At 46.9% G+C, this 18,262-nt stretch overlaps 1 protein-coding gene across 2 annotated transcripts in view; it reads left to right on the top strand.

The window, feature by feature from the left end:
• Window positions 1–18,262, top strand: part of GNAS (GNAS complex locus) — a 139,340-nt gene that overhangs the window by 36,369 nt on the left and 84,709 nt on the right. The window contains exons 1-2 of one of the 2 annotated variants that reach the window (XM_021416898.1): window positions 12,086–12,702; window positions 16,040–16,112. In XM_021416898.1, coding sequence (XP_021272573.1) covers window positions 12,564–12,702; window positions 16,040–16,112 — 212 coding nt within the window. In that variant the 5' untranslated portion in view covers window positions 12,086–12,563. Of the gene's footprint in view, window positions 1–12,085; window positions 12,703–16,039; window positions 16,113–18,262 lie in introns of those variants that run through there. The other variant, XM_021416897.1, reaches the window with a different exon arrangement.

The raw sequence follows: 18,262 nt of genomic DNA, 5'->3' as shown, positions 1-18,262 counted from the left end.
GGGCTGGCCACGTTAATTGTATGCAAAACAGCTAACAGAAATGGAAGGAAGGGGCAAAGCCATGTTGGTTAGTAGCGTGCTGGGTGTGGATGAAAGGGATGGAGGTAGCAGGTTAAATGCCTGAGTGTTAGGGAGTGAGAGGCTAAATATGGCATCTTAATACAGCATGTGGCAAGGGGCCAGATCTGTTAGTTCATAGATCTTAAGCTGTTTCCAATATTTGGATTTGAGTAGGATTAAAAACCAGAAGAGGAGGTTTTTCTGGGTCTGGTTTCAACAGAGATGGAATCTCTGAAAAGCAATTCTAGTGCTATGGAATCTAAACCCAAATTCCAGTCTTATATGACCTTAGCATCCAAGCCGCAACCCAACATCATTTCTCTGTCTATCTGTACCAAACATCTGATAACTATGCTATACAAAATCACTTGCATGCAACTAAAAAATGTAGTTAGGTGATTGTGGCTCTCTGGAAATAAAACCTCGCTCTCTGACAATTGATACTTAGAACAAGAATGGTGTGTGAATGTAGCTGCTACCTCTGGTTTTAAAAAAAATGTAGCATCTCCGAGGTAAGATATTCTTGTGCTGTGTGTTAGATGTGTTTACGTTATGCAGTACCTGAGCTAGGACTAGTTGCTAAAATACAAGATTTCTGAGGAATCAGCTACATTAATGACTTCGTTATAAGTGAGGATATAAATGAAAATTACATTTATATAACAGACTTTCCAGTATAAAAGCCAGATTTTGCTGGCTATAAACACTCAGAAAGCTTTACCATGAAAAATTGTAACAATCAGGGGTTAGACGTTACATTTAGAGAAAATGTAGGGCAAGGCATGTGAGTCTACTGCTTTTTTTATCATATTTTTCCAAGTGGAATGACTTCAGCTAAAGTTAACTTTTTACTACTTAAGAAGATTATGTGGTTCATAGAAAAATAATTCAAACTGCTTAATTTTTAAAGCTTTTTTAATAAGAAACCTTCAAAGAGGTTCATTGTAGAGTAATATTCAAGCAATGTAGGTAAGGTAGTTAAATATTCCATCGCTGAAATGTAGTTTGAAAAACAGACTTTCATGGCTCCTATACAAGTATTTCTATAGATTCTTATCTGTAAGAACAGCAGCATATTTCTTTTTTTTAATTAAAGATCATTATAATTGCTAATGTATGATTGTTTGGGGGCATATGTGAGTCAAAGGGTGGTTTAGTGAACACAGTTTTTGAGAACACTTTAACCTTCACTGAGTCCATCCTGTGCTGTAACCTCTGTGCTGAATTAACATATAGGCCCATGTGTGAGATGCCCCATGTCCTTGAAAAAGAGAGGAGCATCTCCAAGAGGACAGATTAAAAAAACAACAAAAAAAAAAAAAGCTGGGAATCATTGAGGAAAAAAAAAAAGCAGCAGAGTTTTGTAAGACAGTGACCATTTTGCAAAGAAGTTGATTAGTGGTTTGGGAAAGGAACAAAACAAAGAACCATTGAAACCAAAGCAAAGGGGCAGAAGAGGGGTTCAAATTATGTAGGGCAGAGATGCACTCTCACAACGAAGCAAAATGTTCTAGAGAGAGCAGAGGCAGACTCATGGCTGCTAGGAAAGGTAATGTCAGGACAAGGGGTGAATTCAAGCCTGTTTGGTTTTTTTCTATGTATTTTTTTCCTTGCTTATATGGTTTTGTTGGCTTTTTTGTCGTTTGGGAGGAGGTAGGGTTTTTTCACTTTTTTTTTAAACTTATTTATGATTAAGAGGTTCCTTTGCTAATTTTGTATATAGCTATATATTGTATATTGCTATATATCATATATAGCAATATATTGTTATATATCGTATGTAGCAATATTGTATATTGCTATATATTTGTATAAAGCGATAAATATTGCTTTATTTTGTAATCCTTTAAGGATGCTACTGGAAAACCAGAGTTTCTCACAGCCAGTATACCCTGGGGTAATGTACCTAAAGAGCTGTCTCCAGAAAATTGGGCCAGAAGTGTTGATGTGCCCAGATACGTGGCTTACATGATGGAGTGCACTTCAGCTCTGGTCTTCAAAGCTAGTTGGTGATGATTCATTTGTGATGCATATCTGTCCAGACATGAGAACTTGATGCAATAAAAAGATTTCTTACTCAGGTATTAAGAGACCATAACAATTACATAATTGTTACTAGGGCAGGAGGTCTCAAGTCATGTTAGATTATTACTGTCACGTCTTGCCCCATCTTCCTGTCTGCATGCAGACCAGTTTGGTATGTTGGGATCCAGCCAGTGTACTTCTACCACCTCTCACTGAATCATTGCAGGTTTCAAATGGATGTTTCTGTAGAGAAAGACACTCTTGGACAGTGAGATCCTGCAGTCCATTCTCTTAGATAGTGAGAGTACTGCTTCAACACTTAGCGTTCTTCATTTCATAATATAATAATACCTTTACCAGAGAGCTGAAATTAGGGGAATTCCTTTGTTCATCCCAAGCAAGCAAGGCTTGGACAAGGAAATTCATAGCCTTCGTCACTTTGTACGCTGAAATCTGTTTAAGAGTACCGTTTTCAGAAATGATAGCATTCTCTCGTGTCTTTGCTGCACAGTTTGATTTTGTAGCTTATGTATTTCAGATTGAGCCAGCATGGCTATGCCTTCCCAGCTTTTGGCTTGTCCAGTGTGGATTGGTTCAGTCTCTTTCATAGAGTCTGAAGCCCATTCTTGTTTGTTTTTTTCTTTTTCTTTCTTTCCTTTTTTTGTCCAAGACAGCTTGAAAGAGAATAAATTATTCTTGTTTCTAGGCTGAAAGCTGGGACGTGGGCTGTGTCGGTAGAGCATAGTAGTTCTGTTTCCACTTTGTGGCCATCATCGTTTGACTGGATACTGAGTCTCTCCAGCAGAGTTGATGCTTTAGTCTGCCATGGAAAATATGATATAAAATAAATGCAAACCAACCTTACTGCCAAAATGCCGTTCACAACATAAAACGGAGTTGTCATTTTGATGGGGTATGTTTTCAGTGCGCCACAGTTGTCTTTGTCCCTTTTGCCTGTCAGAACTGTGACTGTATGAACTCCCCACGCCGTTCCTTGCTCAAGGAAAGTGAAAACAGGGAGTTGGGGCTCCATTTTTCTTTCAAATGAATATTAATGGGAACCGTTCTGGGGTATTGCTCAGCTCCATGATAACACACATGTCCATTCATGAAATGGTCCAGACAGAAGAGAGGATTAGGAATACAGAATTTAAGACTGAATTTTGAAAAGGCGGCACAGGATCTTCAGGCCCCAAAATATCCTCATACAGTTCGTCATTATTTCACGCTGTCAGCCAGGATTCTCCTTATAACACCACGATATTCGTAATAAAGAAATAAATTAAATCCACCCCTTCCTGTGTACCTCATGGCACGCAGCACTGTGCGTGCTCAGCACATGTGTAGTTTTGATAAAGAGACATTATCAAGACTGAAATCATCTTAAACAAAACAAATAATGTGGCTGCCCAGCACTTCCTCTGGCAGTGTTTCCTTGGACAAAATCTTCCTTAATGCTCACATGTATGGAGTTAGTATATCCCTTAGTAGCGCCCATTCACAGAAAGAATGTTTCAGGATAAATGTCTAGCTGTGTGTTTTATATATAGGGTGTGAAGTTCAGCCGTGCAGAAGGGCCTTGCCTGCAGCCGGTGCCGGGGGCAGGCCTCGCCCCGCTCAGTGCGCAGCCCGAGTACCATCCCGTGGGTTGGGGCTCTCTGTGGGCATGGGGTGGTGCAGCCCCCGAGGGCCTTGATGTGGGACAGTGGTGCTGCAGAGCCATCAGTTCCCTGCCCCGTGGCACGAATACTGGCTCCTTGACGGATTTGAGGGCAGGATGAGCGTCCATCTGAGAGCTGCAAGGCTGGGGGTGTCTGTGCGAAGCGCAGGCCGCGCTCACGGAGCCCACTGGGCTGGAGGCTGGCACCCCGTGGCCCTTCAGTGGGGGCTGCTGCGTGCTGCTGGCTCCCAGGAGCGGGGCTCAGCCGTGTGCTGTTTGCTCAGCGGAGACGGAACTGTAAAGAGCCGATTGCTTGAGAAGCAGATCGGGCACTCCTACTCAGACAGGGGAGTGTGCACGGGGCACTGGAAAAACAAATTCGTTATTTTAACACCAGAGAGCATAAAGCAAACCTGGAGGTGACCTGCAAAAGAGCGCACCGCTGGGTTTCTGCCCTGTTTGGTACTTCATGGCATACAAAGAAAGATTGAGAAGTGTGCAGGCTTTTTTTTTTTTTTTTTCTGAAGTTTCAAAATAAAAAGTATCTTTGTCTGATACTTTGCAGCAAGCATGCTGGTTCTGGCTTCCCCTGATCTTGCTGCAGGGCCTGTGGGAGAAGGGCTCAGAGAATACCAGCAGCTTTCTCAGCATTTTCATTAAGAAAAGCAGTGTTTTAAGAGAGGCTGCTTTTTCATTTAATGTTCCCTGAGAATGTCTGGATTAAAATAGGTGTTAATAAAAAGAAGGCAGTCTATTAAAATCGTTTCCTTTTTGAATAATTTCTGTTTGATGAAGCCTATAACTGAAGGGCTTAAAGGTCAAAAGTGAGACCAGGGCCCCTTGGTTCTCGATTCTGTGCAGACATGTCGGAAGCAAACAGCTTACAACCTATGTGACAGAGGCAGATAAAAGAGAGTTGGGAAAAGAGGCACAGGAGGGGGAAGTGGCTCGGCAGGGTCACGCACAGAGCAGTGGCTGTGCTGGATCAAATGGCCCACGCCAGCTCAGCCCTTCTGGATCTCACCCCTCTGTTTAATCCCTGAGCTCACCTCTTTCCCATGGACATTTTTGTTGGCTACTGTGAGCATTTGAGTGGGCCTGTGAGCAGGGTTAATTCAGATGTTGCGTTTGTGCAGAAGGGATGCTGAGGAGATGCCCTGAGCAGAGTCCTGCACCTCTGCTTGTTTTAATGTGGCAGAGGCAATGTGTTGGGACTGGGACTGGGACTTCTGGGGCTGGGTCCAGAGCCCAGATTGCTGCCTGGTTACCGCAGCACTGCTCAGTGTCTGAGCTGCAGCAACAAAGAAAGTCTTCCCTTGCACACCTAAAGGCTGTCAGACAGTTGCTTGTTTTATATGCGTTGCTAAAATCTAGATAAAATCACCGGAAAGACTTAGTGGGAGCATTGGAAAAGGGTCTAAATTCTGCAACTGCCCCAGGGGATGTGGGGCACCCTAATTTAACATCAAGGCACTTAAGAAGTACTGATGCTGTTAGTTTGCCAGACAGCCAGATTCTTCCAGGAAAAAATAGGGTACAAGAGACCCCTATTCTATAATTGTGTACTTGTAATCTATGTGTAATTTTAGAACCTAGGCTTAAAAGTTTTCTATGTAAAGAAAAAGATGGGGGTAAAATACCCTTTTTGAAAGAGGATGCTTTCAGGCCATTCACAGCACAGGGGAGGAGGAGCAAAATCACAGTTCTGTTGCTCCTTGCAGACTATCTCTGTTAATGGCTCCTGGTATTGAGAGTGCTGTGTTTGCTAGCACTAGAATGTAAAGTCATTCTGATTGTGAAAACCTGAACATCGTTCTACTAAAAAAAACCACCACCACCAACAACAACAAAACAAAAAATTAAAGGAAGGAGAGGAATGTTTACAACGCATTAAAACCTGTGTGACAACTTAACAAAAACGATTTTAACAATCCTCTTATTCCCCTTCCTGTTACGCTCCATAACATGAAGAGCGCGTTGTTGGTTCCGGGCCCATGGTGCTGCCGGAGCCGTGCTGGGCACCGTGGGCTGCTGGCACTGCCCCGGGATCCAGGAGCCTCCTGCCCTGCTCACGTTGGGCTCAGGGAAGCCTGGGGCTGCTTGCTGCCTCGCAGAAGCTAGCTGGAACGTGGGATTTAGCAGATACCAGCCTCTACTACTGCTGCCTCTGTGGCCTTCGTGACCTGAGCATAGCAAGAATTAGAATAATACTTTACTATAAAGAAGTAGGTCTGGCGTGAATGTTGACAAATATTGAAACTGAATCTCAGAAATGAGATGTTCCTTTTATTTTATTATTTTTTTTTTTTTGAATCAGCATTCCATATGTGTTATGCAGAGAGCTCGGATATGCTTGTACTTTTGTTATGTAAGAGTTGTTTGGTTTTTCTGTAAAGTACGGTGCAGAATGCATGAGTAGTGAGAAGGAATATCATAAAAAAAATGAAAAAACGGCAAGAAAGTAAGGAACGCGAGTAGTTGAAAAGCTGTTACTCAGTATTTTATTTCCATAATCCCATGAGTTCCTTAAAGTCTCTTTTAATGTTTCTGAGAAAAAGCTTCGAAGTGAAAGGAGGGAGGCAAGATTTTTTTTTCTCTGGTTTAAAGGAAGGTCTTGGTTAGTTCTATTAGTAGACTTTGGGCTTGTTTTTATTTAAAAACAAAACAAAAACCCCTCTCAAGTTTAGAATTTCTGTATGGAAACATTCTTCTCCTTTGCCAGAGAGGGAAGTATCTCGTTTTCATTCTATTTGTTTTGGAGTATCTGTACTTAAATGTTTTGTGTTTGTTCTTTATTGAATACATTAGTGGTGCATTAATTTCTTCCTGACAATGCTCGTTTTATTGCACTCAGATAGGCTCGCTCTTTCCCATACGACAGACAAACTTGTCGTTCTGCTTGATGACCCTGGTTTGCCCTCCCTGGCTTTGATTGATAACGGCTTAATTTCCAACCTTTTTTACCTTTTAATACTTTTTAAAGTGATTTCTTTTCTGGTCTCTGCAGAAGCAACAGCAAAAAAAAAAAAACCCCAACACATTGGATTCTTACTCCAACTCCAATCTATTTGCTTGTTTTTCCTTTTTAGATTATTGTTTGGCTTTAATTTGCTTGTTTCTCCTTTAAATGGGCTTGGGATTACTCAAGGGTTCCTTGTTCAGCAGGCCAAAGGGTAATCTGGAGACTTTGAAACTGTCTCCGTTTTTATCACCAAGTTTTGTTCTTCCAAGAGTCCAAAGGATTTTGTGGGCTGATAGCTCAAGGAGATGCCTCCTTGTAAGGGAAGCGTAAGCTGCAGGCCGGATCCATTGCACGGCGCCGCTGCTGGTCCTCAGACAGATGGGAAAAAACGGATCCAAGTCTAAACCGGAGCCTTAATTAATCCTTATATAACACTAATGAAAAGACTGAGTTTATTGAGGATTAAATGCACTGAGATAGATCACCAGGCCTGACATTCATTGAAGGCCCACAGCTCTGCTTTCCCAAAACTAGAAATACAAAGAGATTTCAGAGCAGAGAAGTACTGATATACAGCGTGCACTACTAAAAGCTGTCCTTTAACTGAAGCAGTCCATCTGTCCCGGAGATAGCCGCTACTTTTGGAAGAAGGAGGTCTGTTAGGGCTGCCAGCCACGGCGCCGTGAGCTTCCAGGACAGCAGTGCAATGCCTCGAGTGGTGTGGGCTGCTTGAAAAAAATCACAGCTATTTCTGCAAAAGGCTCTAATCCTCAGAGGTGCTTTTTCAGCACCTTTCTAATATAACTTCACTCACTGTTTATTTATTTATTTTGCCCAACACTTTAAATCCTTGGAAAAGCTTTGCAGAAGAGAAATATTAATTAAAAAACCCACCAAAACCAAACCAACCCGCCCTATCAAAGAAAAAAAAAACACTCTCTAAAATCTTAATTTTTCACAGGGACATGCAAAGATAATGAATTTCAAATGAATCACACAGCAGGGAAGAAGGGATATTTTAAATAAAAAGGCAAGGTAGAAACATAATTCTGCAACAGCAAATGCTCGGTTGTGGGGGCATTGCAGGGTTGCAGGTGCTCGGTGAAAAATGGATGAAACTCTTTTCCCCTCGGGACGTCACCTTGCTGCGGTCAGCAGCTCTGCCCTGCTCTCCTTGGCAGGGAGCAGGCTCGCAGTGTGAGCAGTGGGTGCAGGAGGTTCTTCAGTGCGTGGCTGCAGCTGCGTTTTCAGATTAGCAGGGAAGTGCTGCACATTTGCGGTACATTGATCCCCCCCCACACACCTGACCGCTTTAAATAGGAGAGTATTTTTTCTGTGTTGTTTTTTTTTTTTTTTCCATGCACACCTGGCTCTTTGTAGGTGCATCCTGGTAGCACAGAGAAGGTTACCAACTTCAGTGTGGAATTTAAGTGGAAAAAGTCTAAAGTAAATCAGAGATAAAAGTGTAGCTATAAGAACCATTTGTTTCATGCGTTCTCCGGATTAACTGGGCTCTCTGTCCTTCCATTAGAAAGCCTTGGTGAAAGTAAGCTGTTTCCTATAAGCAGAAACAAAGGAAATCGTACGGTTAGATCACCACTGTCGCTTTTACTTTTTGAGCTGGAAACGTTGTCCTCTCTGCAGTGGTGGGAACTGCACTAGACACTGTTCCAGTACAGGGCAGGCTGACAGCCTCCCCAGAGCTGCGGTGCCATTTGACTCTGGTTGCTAAGGGATGCTCAAGTGTGATGTAGTCTCTGTCTTCCCTTCCAAATGAACGCTCTGGTTTGGTCACAGCCCCACCCCCCACAGCTCACAGCCAGAAGTTTGTGAAGTCGTGTTAGCTCTGGGCAGCGTGGTCCCATAAGGAGCTGTGCGACTGTGAAGAGTAATTAGCTGATTGGCTTTTCTGTGGGCTGGGGCATCCAAAGTGCTCAGTACTTTCAACTTCCCAACAAATGTGGATTGTTTGCAGTAGGAAATAGGGGTATTTGTCACCCTGGAGGGTTTAGGAGGCATTGTGTTATAAGATGGACGTCCTGATCTGGAACTCACATTTCCTGTGAACGCAAAGGGTATCTAGTGAACCCAACTAAAATAAGGAATGGAGAGGCACCAAGTGTCATGTGTCAAAATATTAAAATCTAAACCTACAGATAGCTCCAAGAACAACTGCTGAAAACATCCTGCAGCAGAATTAGAGGCTGCTGGCTGTACCAGTGAGAACCAGAAGACCATCCGTGAACCTGGATTTTGTCTGTAAGCATGCAGTGCTCACAATTCTATGGCTGTAGAGTCTAATCTCCATTTAAATAGTGCAGCCTGAGCCAGAAGACTTAAGTCTTCTAATGAATGTCTCTTTCACCCACTTCCACATTCACGTTATCTTGCATTTTTGGAAAATATTTCTGCCTGACATGCAGCATTGTCCTTTAACACACTGTTCAGAGTATTGTCAGTCCTCAGATAGATTTGTATCATGTAGGCTCTGCAGTTATACATACAGCAATTTCTTTGCATTTACCTGTTCGTGAGACTGCAGGTTCATTAGAAGTGAGCTTTAACAGAGCAGGGAGTTCGGGGTCAGGCCTTGCATGCACTTCCCCTTCTGATGGCAGTAGCCTTGTAAATAACCACGAACCTCAGTTTCACGAGGTGGAAGCTAATGCCACTCATTCCAAAAGGAAACATGATTTACTCTGAAGACACATCAGCAGCATTATGTTAGTTAAACATGCAAAAGGTAGGAGGACAATTAACGTTTTGGTATGCTTGCTATTCAAATGGTGCTTTCTTAATTAGCACTGCATCAGAAAAAAAAAACAGCATAGCAATTAATGGGTCTTGGAAAGATCGATTGGTGCCTTATGCCTTGTGTCATATATTTCAGAAGTCTGTAACCGTCAATAGGTTTAACAATTTGGGAGCGAGGGGTTGTTGGTTTTTACAGCTTACAGCCCTCTTCACACTTCAATAGCATTTGAAATACAGTGATCTAATTCTTCACCCATCGTAAGCAAAAAGGAGTTTTGTAAATGAGCTGAGTGTGTCTTCCTCCTTCAGCTGCCTTGCGCATTGCTCAGCCTCAAACCGCACTGGCACAGGTGTACCAGGAGGCAGCTGCTCCTCTGCCCAGAGCAGTGGCTGTTGGAGTCCCACCATGCAGAGCCAGACCCGCTTTGTGCTCAGGCAGCGATCTGCACCCCGCTGGCACCTACACAACAGGACTCGGTGAATTCTTCAGCGTATTTCCTGCTCCCCTTTCCCTGCTCTAGCTCTCCTCGCCGCTTGTGAAGATTTGAGCCTGGAGTTTGTGCACCTCCAGCAATATTTCTTATCTTGTTTGTGGATTCCTTTGTGAACTGCTGGAGGCCTGAGAGCTGCTCCCTTCCCCCTTTCCTCTAGGGCTGGGGCAGATTCTCCCCGCTGCACTGCCCGAGGTGGCAGGTACTGGCAGTGCTGCATTCCCTTCATACCTGCTGCCATCAGAAAGTGGGGAGGTTTTATAGTTCTCAGTCTGAATTCTGCAGTATTGATTCTTCTATATCTTGTAAATGTCACAGCTAAGATATGTTTTAATAGTAACTACATGGAAACAATACAAATAAATACAAAAACCGTAACAGATACAAAGAATTATTATAGTGTTTATTTCAAGTTAGCTTGGGCAATGCTGAGCCAAGTTTCTCTAAGACCTTTGAAAATTGCCTTGGCATAAAACACTCAAAGTCAATGGGAGTCTCCAAATCTCTTAGGCTCTGCATAGCCCAAAGCTGTAGCATTTTAAATCACAGAGAAAGTCCTAATAAATCCTCTGAGGCTGAGGCTTGGCGGTGGGGGTCCTTGCTTCCCTTGAGGCCCACCCCTCTCCCAGAACCGAAACAGACGCATCTGCTGACACTGAACGTGACCTTCTGGTTGTTTGCTCTCTTCACATAATTATTTTACTGTAGGTGGCTCTAAATATAGTAACTGAGTGACGTAAGAAGGTGTGTACATGGGAATAGCGTTGGGGATAATTGAATGTTGTGAGTGGGGATAAATAATTTATGTAAGGGACATTTCACTAATCTCGGGTGTAGAGGAGAAACATCTGTGTGTTTTAGGGAGCCAGGAAAAGCACAAATCTTTGTTTTTCGAGCGTAGCTGATAAGCCTCTGCATGAAAACTACCATGCAGCTTATATAATGAAGTTTCCAAAACGGTGTTAGAAAATAAAGCGGAGGCAGGCGGCTGGTGAGATCGCGGGTGGAAGCACCGCGCACCCCGAGCTGTGCTGTGCCCCTCCTGTTCGCTTCGCCCAGCGTAACTCGGCTCCGTGTCGTGGCCCGGCCCCGCACGCGTCCCGGGGCAGCCCTGGCTGGGTGAGGGCAGCCCGGCACCGGGCTCTGCAGCACCCGCATCGGGCAGCATCATCCCCACTGTCTGCACGGTGGTTCTGTAAGGAACTGAGCGAACGTTCCCAAGTTCGTCAGATGTGGAAGCATACGGGCACACAAAAACATTAAGCGCGGTGAGGTCTGCAGGAATTATTCTGAAGTGTACTATAAAGTGCCCCCGGGCACCGCCCCGTTAAAATCGATACCAAATGTTACGACTGTAACCCCCGCCCCCCCCAAGCCCTGCAGATATTTTCGGGGCCGCTCTGATCCCCAACTGATTCCAGGGACCGCTCAGCGCAGGCGGCTGCGGCGCGTCTCGGGGCTCGGCCCCGGCCCGGCTCTGTGCGGACCCCCCCGGCCCGGTTCGAAGAGGGCGCCGGCGGCGGCGCGGGCTGACGCGGCCGTCATGTGAGCGGTTCCGCTCCCAGCGTTCAGTGAGGGCCGCTCGCCCCACCCCGCCGCTCTGCCTCCTCTCCGCGGCTCAATAGGGGGAAGGAAAAAAAAAAAAAAAAAGAGAGGCAGCCAGGAGAAATGCAAGAGAGAGTAGGAAAATAAGACGGGAAAAAAAATCCTCCCGTGAGGGGACAGCGTTTGCTCGGGGGAGAAGCGAAAGGGGCTTAAAAAAAAAAAAAAAATCCCCCTTCTCCCCCCCCCCAGTGTGTTTTCTGGAGAAGCCAAGAGGATTCAGCTGCCTGGAAACCTAATGTTTCACATTAAATAAAAAAAGCAGCAAAAGGAAGGGGGAAAAAATATCAGGGGGGCTTGGATCGGACTCCTCCGGCCCCGCAGGGAGGAAGGAGCGCGGCGGAGCGGCGCGGAGGCTCCGACGAGGGACGGGGAGCGGCGGAGCCGCGCGGGGACAGGCGAGGAAGAGACGTTTCCCGATCCTCCCCGCCGCGGCTTCGGGGAGGTTTCCGCGCCTGGAGCCCGTGCCTTGGATCTAAAGAGGATTAATTTTTTTTTTTTTTTTTTTTTTTTTTTTTTTTTTTGGCGGGGGGTGGCACCGAAGCTGGATTTCTTCCCGTGCGTGCGGCGCGGGGGGCGCGATTTCTGTTCCGCCTGAAGGAGCCGCGGCCCGGCCCGGCCCGGAGATCCCCGCCGAGCGCTCCGCAGCGCGCTCCGTCGCGGCCCCCCCCCGGGGAAAGGTGCGCTGAGGGGATCGGCGCGGGGCCGAGCGGGGGGGGCGGGGAGGAGAAGCAGCTGCAGCTGCCGGGGAGGAGGCCCCGGCGGAGCAGCAGCAAAGTCATCGCCATCGGCCCCCCCTTGGCTGGCTCCGGGCTCGGCGCTCTCCATGTCTCTGGCTCTGGGCAGCGGCCGCCACAGCAGCGAGTAGGGGGGGAGGAGGAGGAGGAGGAGGAGGAGGAGGAAGAAGAAGGCAGCCCGGGAGAGTGCCTCCCTCCCTCCCTCCCTCCCCCGGCAGCCCCGGCCGCCTCCCGTCCCCGCGCCCCGCGTCCCCTGCCTCCCCCTCCCCAAGATGGGCTGCTTAGGGAACAGCAAGACGGAGGATCAGCGCAACGAGGAGAAGGCGCAGCGGGAGGCCAACAAGAAAATCGAGAAGCAGCTGCAGAAGGACAAGCAGGTCTATAGGGCCACGCACCGGCTCCTGCTGCTGGGTAAGGGGCTGCGGGGCCGGGGGCCGCGTCCTCCGCGACGGAGGGAGGGAAGGAGGGCAGCAAGGAGGGCGGCAGGGCCGCGCACCGTCCCTCTGCCCCCTGCCCGGGCGCGGGGAGGCCGGCGGGAGAGGTGGGGCCCGGGGAAGCGGATCCGCGGGGCCCACCCGTTCCGCGGGGCCGGGGGCGGCCTGCGGCTCCGCCGGGGCCGAGCGCTCGGCCGAGCCGGGGAGATGGGCGCGGAGGCGGCGGGGCCGGCGGGGGCTTTCGGGCGGGCCCCGCACGTACGGGAGCCGCTCCCCACCGGGCAGGAGGGACGCGGGGCCTCGGCGGGAGGAGGGCGGCGGGGATGCCGGGCGGCGGGGAGCGCCGTGCCCGAGAGAGAGGGAGCCCGGGAGGTAAACAGGGCAGGGCGCTGCGGGGGAAGGCCGGCACGGCGGGGCCCGGCCCGGAGCCCGGCAGGCCCGGGGCGCTGCCCGCTGCCCTCGGGGGCTGAGGGAGAGGAGGAAGAGGAAAGGAGGAAGTCGGGGAATTCTTAGGGGGGGGACGCGGAGAGGATGTTGATCCCGGAGGGAAGCGCGGCGGCTGCGCTCGGGGCTGAGCGTGCGGGGCGGCGCGGGGCCCGGCTGCGTGGGGCTGTGGGCCGGGATACGGGAGGTGGCGGCGGTCCGCTCCGGCTGCGTGCAGTACGGCACCGCCGCTCCGGAACGGGGGTGGGGGCTCGGGGAAGGAAGGGGCCAGAACGGTTACCGGAGGGCGAACGCTCGTCAGACTTACGGCTTCGAAGCGTTCTGGAGTATTTTAACATAAGGTGCGATGAGGGGATCGCGGGGCTCAGCGTGCGGCAGAGGCCAGGCCGCGCCGAGCGGGGAACGGGCTGCGAAGGCTGCAGTGTGTGCTCCGACCGGCAGCAGCTTTTAACGGCCCGGTTAAAGAGGGAGGTGTAATGTGCTGAAGCTGCAGCAGCACCTGTGAAGCTGAAAAGTCGATCAGTGTTGAGCAGAAATCTTCCAGCAGCGCGGTTTGGAGCTCAGCTCTCAGGGAGCAGCCTGGCCTGCCGTGCTGGGGTGAGCGCTGCGCGCACGGAACCATTCGGCACCAGCTGGGTCACTGCTGTGACACGCAGGGGCTCACTTGGATTTTTCTCTTTGTTTTCCTCAATTTGGGTGACTGAAAAACAGTTTGGATGTTTGTAAATAAAATTCTGTAGGTGCGTAGCAGTGGCTGTAGGATCCTCTGTGCGTGTGGCTGCGGCGGCTCAGCTGCTGGCAGCCTCGCCGGCTGTGGACAATCTGCAGCAGAAACTTACTGTAAAACTAGTGGAGCTCACGTCTCCATGGTGTTACTTTTACTTTGTGAGACACGTTAAATGGAAACACCAAGTGCTCTGAAAGTGCAGAGTAGTCTCAGTATTTTCACATCACGTTCGAATAACACCACAGAATTGCAGCTCGATGAGCCCGCAGTCCAACCCGCTGCGCACAGGCCCCATTCTGTCCACAGGCAGAAATTCGTGGAACTATCCTTGGTGGTGAAGTTAAAACGTGTGTATCGTTGTTTGCAACAACAGAGCCATAACGAGCCGCCAGTTACGGAAATAGGCTTATTCAGTAATGTGGCTGTAACACTTAATTTTGGTTCACTCCTGTTGTATCCGATCCAGAGAAGCCAGGTATGCCAATGCCAAGCTGTATGCATTTGCAGCAACAGCACTCTCCATTTTTGGACTTAGCAGCATCAAAATCTTGGCTGGAAGCGCTTTTGATTAGCAGACATAATTTCAAGTCACATTTGAAATTTTGTTAGTAATGGAAATAGGGATTTAGCCTATATTACTGCTCCTGAACAATTTGCCATTGTGAAGAGGACCCCATCTCTGTCCGCTGGAGGTGCTCGGTGTCGCTGCCCACTGTGATGGGGGTGTGGGGTGGGTGCAGCTGGGGCACTGCGCGTGCATCACAGCCGTGGTTCAGGGGACACGCTGCTTGCACAGAGCACTGCAGACAAACCCTGCTCCCTGCGTCCTTACCAACAACAGTCAGCAAGGCGAGGGAAAAGGAGCGGGGCTCTGGTATTGTGTCAAAACGTGCAGTCTGGTTTTATGAAGAGAAGAGCAGGGCTGTTAGGAATTCATGAGGGAGAAGGGAAGGGAAGGAGAAAGCGGAGAGGAATGCATCTGTCAGAAAATGAACTTTGAAGTGTAGCTGCTAAAATACAGTTTTGAACGTGAGGCTCAAAATGGAGGCTTGTGCTGTCAGCGTGTGCTACAGAGGCCTGGCATCCTGGAGCACAGGCTGTGCCTCGGTGCCCGTTCTGCCACATGCGTTCCTGGTGCTGAGACACGGGGCGAGGAGAGGAATAATCAGGCAGTAGGAGATGCGGAATAGAATCTTGCTAAATTTTACCAGGTTGCGATACTACTCTTACAAAAACATGCTTGCTTTATATAGAAAGCTGATCTGGCAGCGTGGAGCAGCTCAGTTAAATGCTGCTGTTTGAGTCTTCTCCGTGTGCATGGGAAAATGGGTGCTATGGGCAGATGGGCTGCCTCGTGCACTGGCATCCGTGCAGCGCAGCAGAAATAGAATACGACTACTTATGGAAATAAGAGGAAGTGGAGTATTTATTTATTTATTTATTTGTACTGCAGGTATATGAGGGAATTGAGAGGAGAGCGGTGGGGGCCTGTTTGGAGCACGCAGCTACAAAAGGTGGCCTCAGTGTCTCAGTGGGTGTGGGATCGGCTTGGAGCACATGGAGAGGGAGGGAGGCTGCTTCCAAGGCATGGATTAGGGAAAGGAGACTTCTGTAGTTTTGTGGGTGGAGGCTTAAGGGGATGCCTTTCTTTTTCAGATGTGAATATCCATACATCTTATTTCTTGTGATTTACGTTACAGTCTTTTGATTGAGTAGTGGTAACTGCAGTCAAACAAAATATTTTAAGGGTCTAACAAAAACACTTCTCTTTAATCTGGAGTACACTCGGTCTTTCTCTTCATCGGATAGTGCTGACGAGACAAGCAGGTTTTGACATTCCCTGGCTTGTCCTCTATAAAACGTTGAAGTTGTCCTTTTTCCTTCCAGACCTCGCAGTCTGGTTTTAACATTGACACTGGAAAAATGGACAGTGAAATGATCCAAGATTCAGATCTGACACATGACTTGAGCTGGGCGTTTATTTTTAGCTACAACTGAAGTTTCCAGTGGCAATTACTTCTTTTTCTTTCACTTTTCGCTCTTGCACTGAGAAAACCAAGTTTCTTGATTTTAACCTGAAGAAAAAATCATGTCCCTTATCACTCATGTTTCCTTCTGAATTTGGTTTACTTTCATTTTCTAGGTGCTGGTGAATCTGGTAAAAGCACAATAGTCAAACAGATGAGGATTTTGCATGTGAATGGATTTAATGCTGAGTAAGTACTTTTGTTTTTTTTTTCTCTTTACACTTTACCTTAAGTCTTTGTTCCACACAGTGGATGGTTTTGTTTTATATTTTGTTGTATTTTCTCCTTGCAACTGTTTCATGTTCTCTAGAATCTGGGTATGTATTCTTAGATGAGATTGATAGATGTTAACTTGAAAAAGTCAGGCACCAGTAATAAGTGAGAGCTAACGGTGTAGAACGGTTTGTGTCCAGGTTCAGTGTAGCTAATTTGATTAAGGCTCAAGTTTTGTGTTTTGATTTATTTTTATTTTTCTAACTACAGTTTCTTTCACAACATGGCTGACACTAATTTACCTCTGCTAACACATTGATTTATACTGCTGTAAATTCACCTTCTGGTAGTGTACAAAATGAATGCAGTTTTCTTTATTTAGAGCAAGCAGGGTTTCTTGGTTTCTCTGTCTTCACAAAATAAGATAGTGATACGAATTTCTAGGACAGCAGGTCAGGTTTTGTTCTCTTCTGTTGCTTTTGCTTGTCCAGATGTTTGTGATTTATGTTTCTAAAAGATTTTCTTTTTACGCTTAAAATCTATTCAGTTATTTGATCATTATGAGGAGGGGAATGGCATTTTAAGAGATGAAAAATGGAAATCCATTCCTTGTTAGAAAACATAAATCTTTCTCAGACTTTTCACCCAACCTTAGTAGGGAGTTGGAAGAGATCTGGATGTTAGTTAATGTTGCAGGCATCTATGTGTGTGTATGTACCCAAACCTGCTAAATCAATTCTAATTGAATTAAGGTGTTGGAATTTCAGAGCTTATTCCTTTTGTCCAACTTTTTAGATGATATTACTGTTTTTGTCTTTTTGTTTTCAAACAATATTTTTGTATTAGCACCTCCTACCTTACAGTCAGTTTAATTTATTCTGTGTCCTGTTGTTTTGGGAAGATTAAGCTTTCATTGTCTTTCAGTATTAATTCTTCAGTAAGAATGTCTGAGCTAAACGTTTAGCTACGGAGCCTTGACAGTACTTTTTCCTAATCCCTACGTGCTGGTTTAGGATAAGGTACACGGTCTTTTGAAAGAAACTTCAGGCTGATTCACAATAAGCTACGTTCTGTGCTATGTAGTTCTAGCTCCTCTTTATAGGGAACATTATCTTAATCCAAGACAACTCTTTCTCACAAGTGCCTGGTCCAACATCCAGTTTCTGCTGAGTGGTCTTCATTTTTTGCTGCTCTTTTTAGTAAAGACCTCTTAAAAGACTTGTGTGACTTGAAGATTTGCATGAGTTGACTTCAAAGTATCGGGTCTCAAAATCTGCTGCTAAGTAAAACACTCATTAAAAGTGGAGGGTGAGCATCCTTGGTACCTTTAAAACTATCAGTCCGTTTAACCAACAAAGTTCTACATTCCCTAAGTGTACAAATGCTGAAGATATGATGCTGATGTGTAATTAATGACATACTGCATTGGTGGATAACTCTCCCAACCCTGCGAGCTACATACCAAAATCTGTGCGAGATTGGCATCTCAGAGGCTCGTTATACAAAGCCTGCAGAGTTGGGGAGGGACTGGGACAGTGAGATTGGCAGCAGCATTGCTTTCCTGAGTATCTCGCTTCTGTGTTGTAGGCTCGGGCTAAGCTGAACATGCAGCTGGATTCCAGGGCAACGTGGCAAATTTGGCCTCAGCAGCTTCTGCTGGCTTCTGTCTTCTCCTAGCAAAGGACTGGGATTACCTTGCAGCCCCTATGCCAGCGCAGCCTTGCTGCCAATCACGTAGCATACCCCAGTGTGGGAGCCACGCTCGGGCTGCTGGGGAGCTGCAAGCAGCTCCGCAACCACTGGTGCTGCACCCTGGGGTGTATTGTCGTGCAGAACTTTGTGCATGTCTTTTTGTGGGCCATGTATGTTGGAACATCCAGGTACCTAAAATCAAGTCAAAAAGTAGTCTGTATAAAATATACAAGGAACAGTTTGTCATCTTTGTAGGTTTAGATATTCATTGCCATAAGCAAACAGTAGGTCATAATTTACTCTTTAGATAGGAGAAGCCTGTTGTTCGGTGTTCTGAAGTTCTTGCAAGTTACACACATTAGTCTTCAACAACTTGCGTTTTTCTGCAAAGGAGCTAAGTGCTCTCTGTGCTGTCCTGCCTTCCCTGCTGTCCC

Source organism: Numida meleagris, chromosome 19 (assembly GCF_002078875.1).
Source record: "Numida meleagris isolate 19003 breed g44 Domestic line chromosome 19, NumMel1.0, whole genome shotgun sequence".
NCBI lineage: Eukaryota > Metazoa > Chordata > Aves > Galliformes > Numididae > Numida > Numida meleagris.
This window is presented reverse-complemented; position numbering and strand designations above follow the sequence as displayed.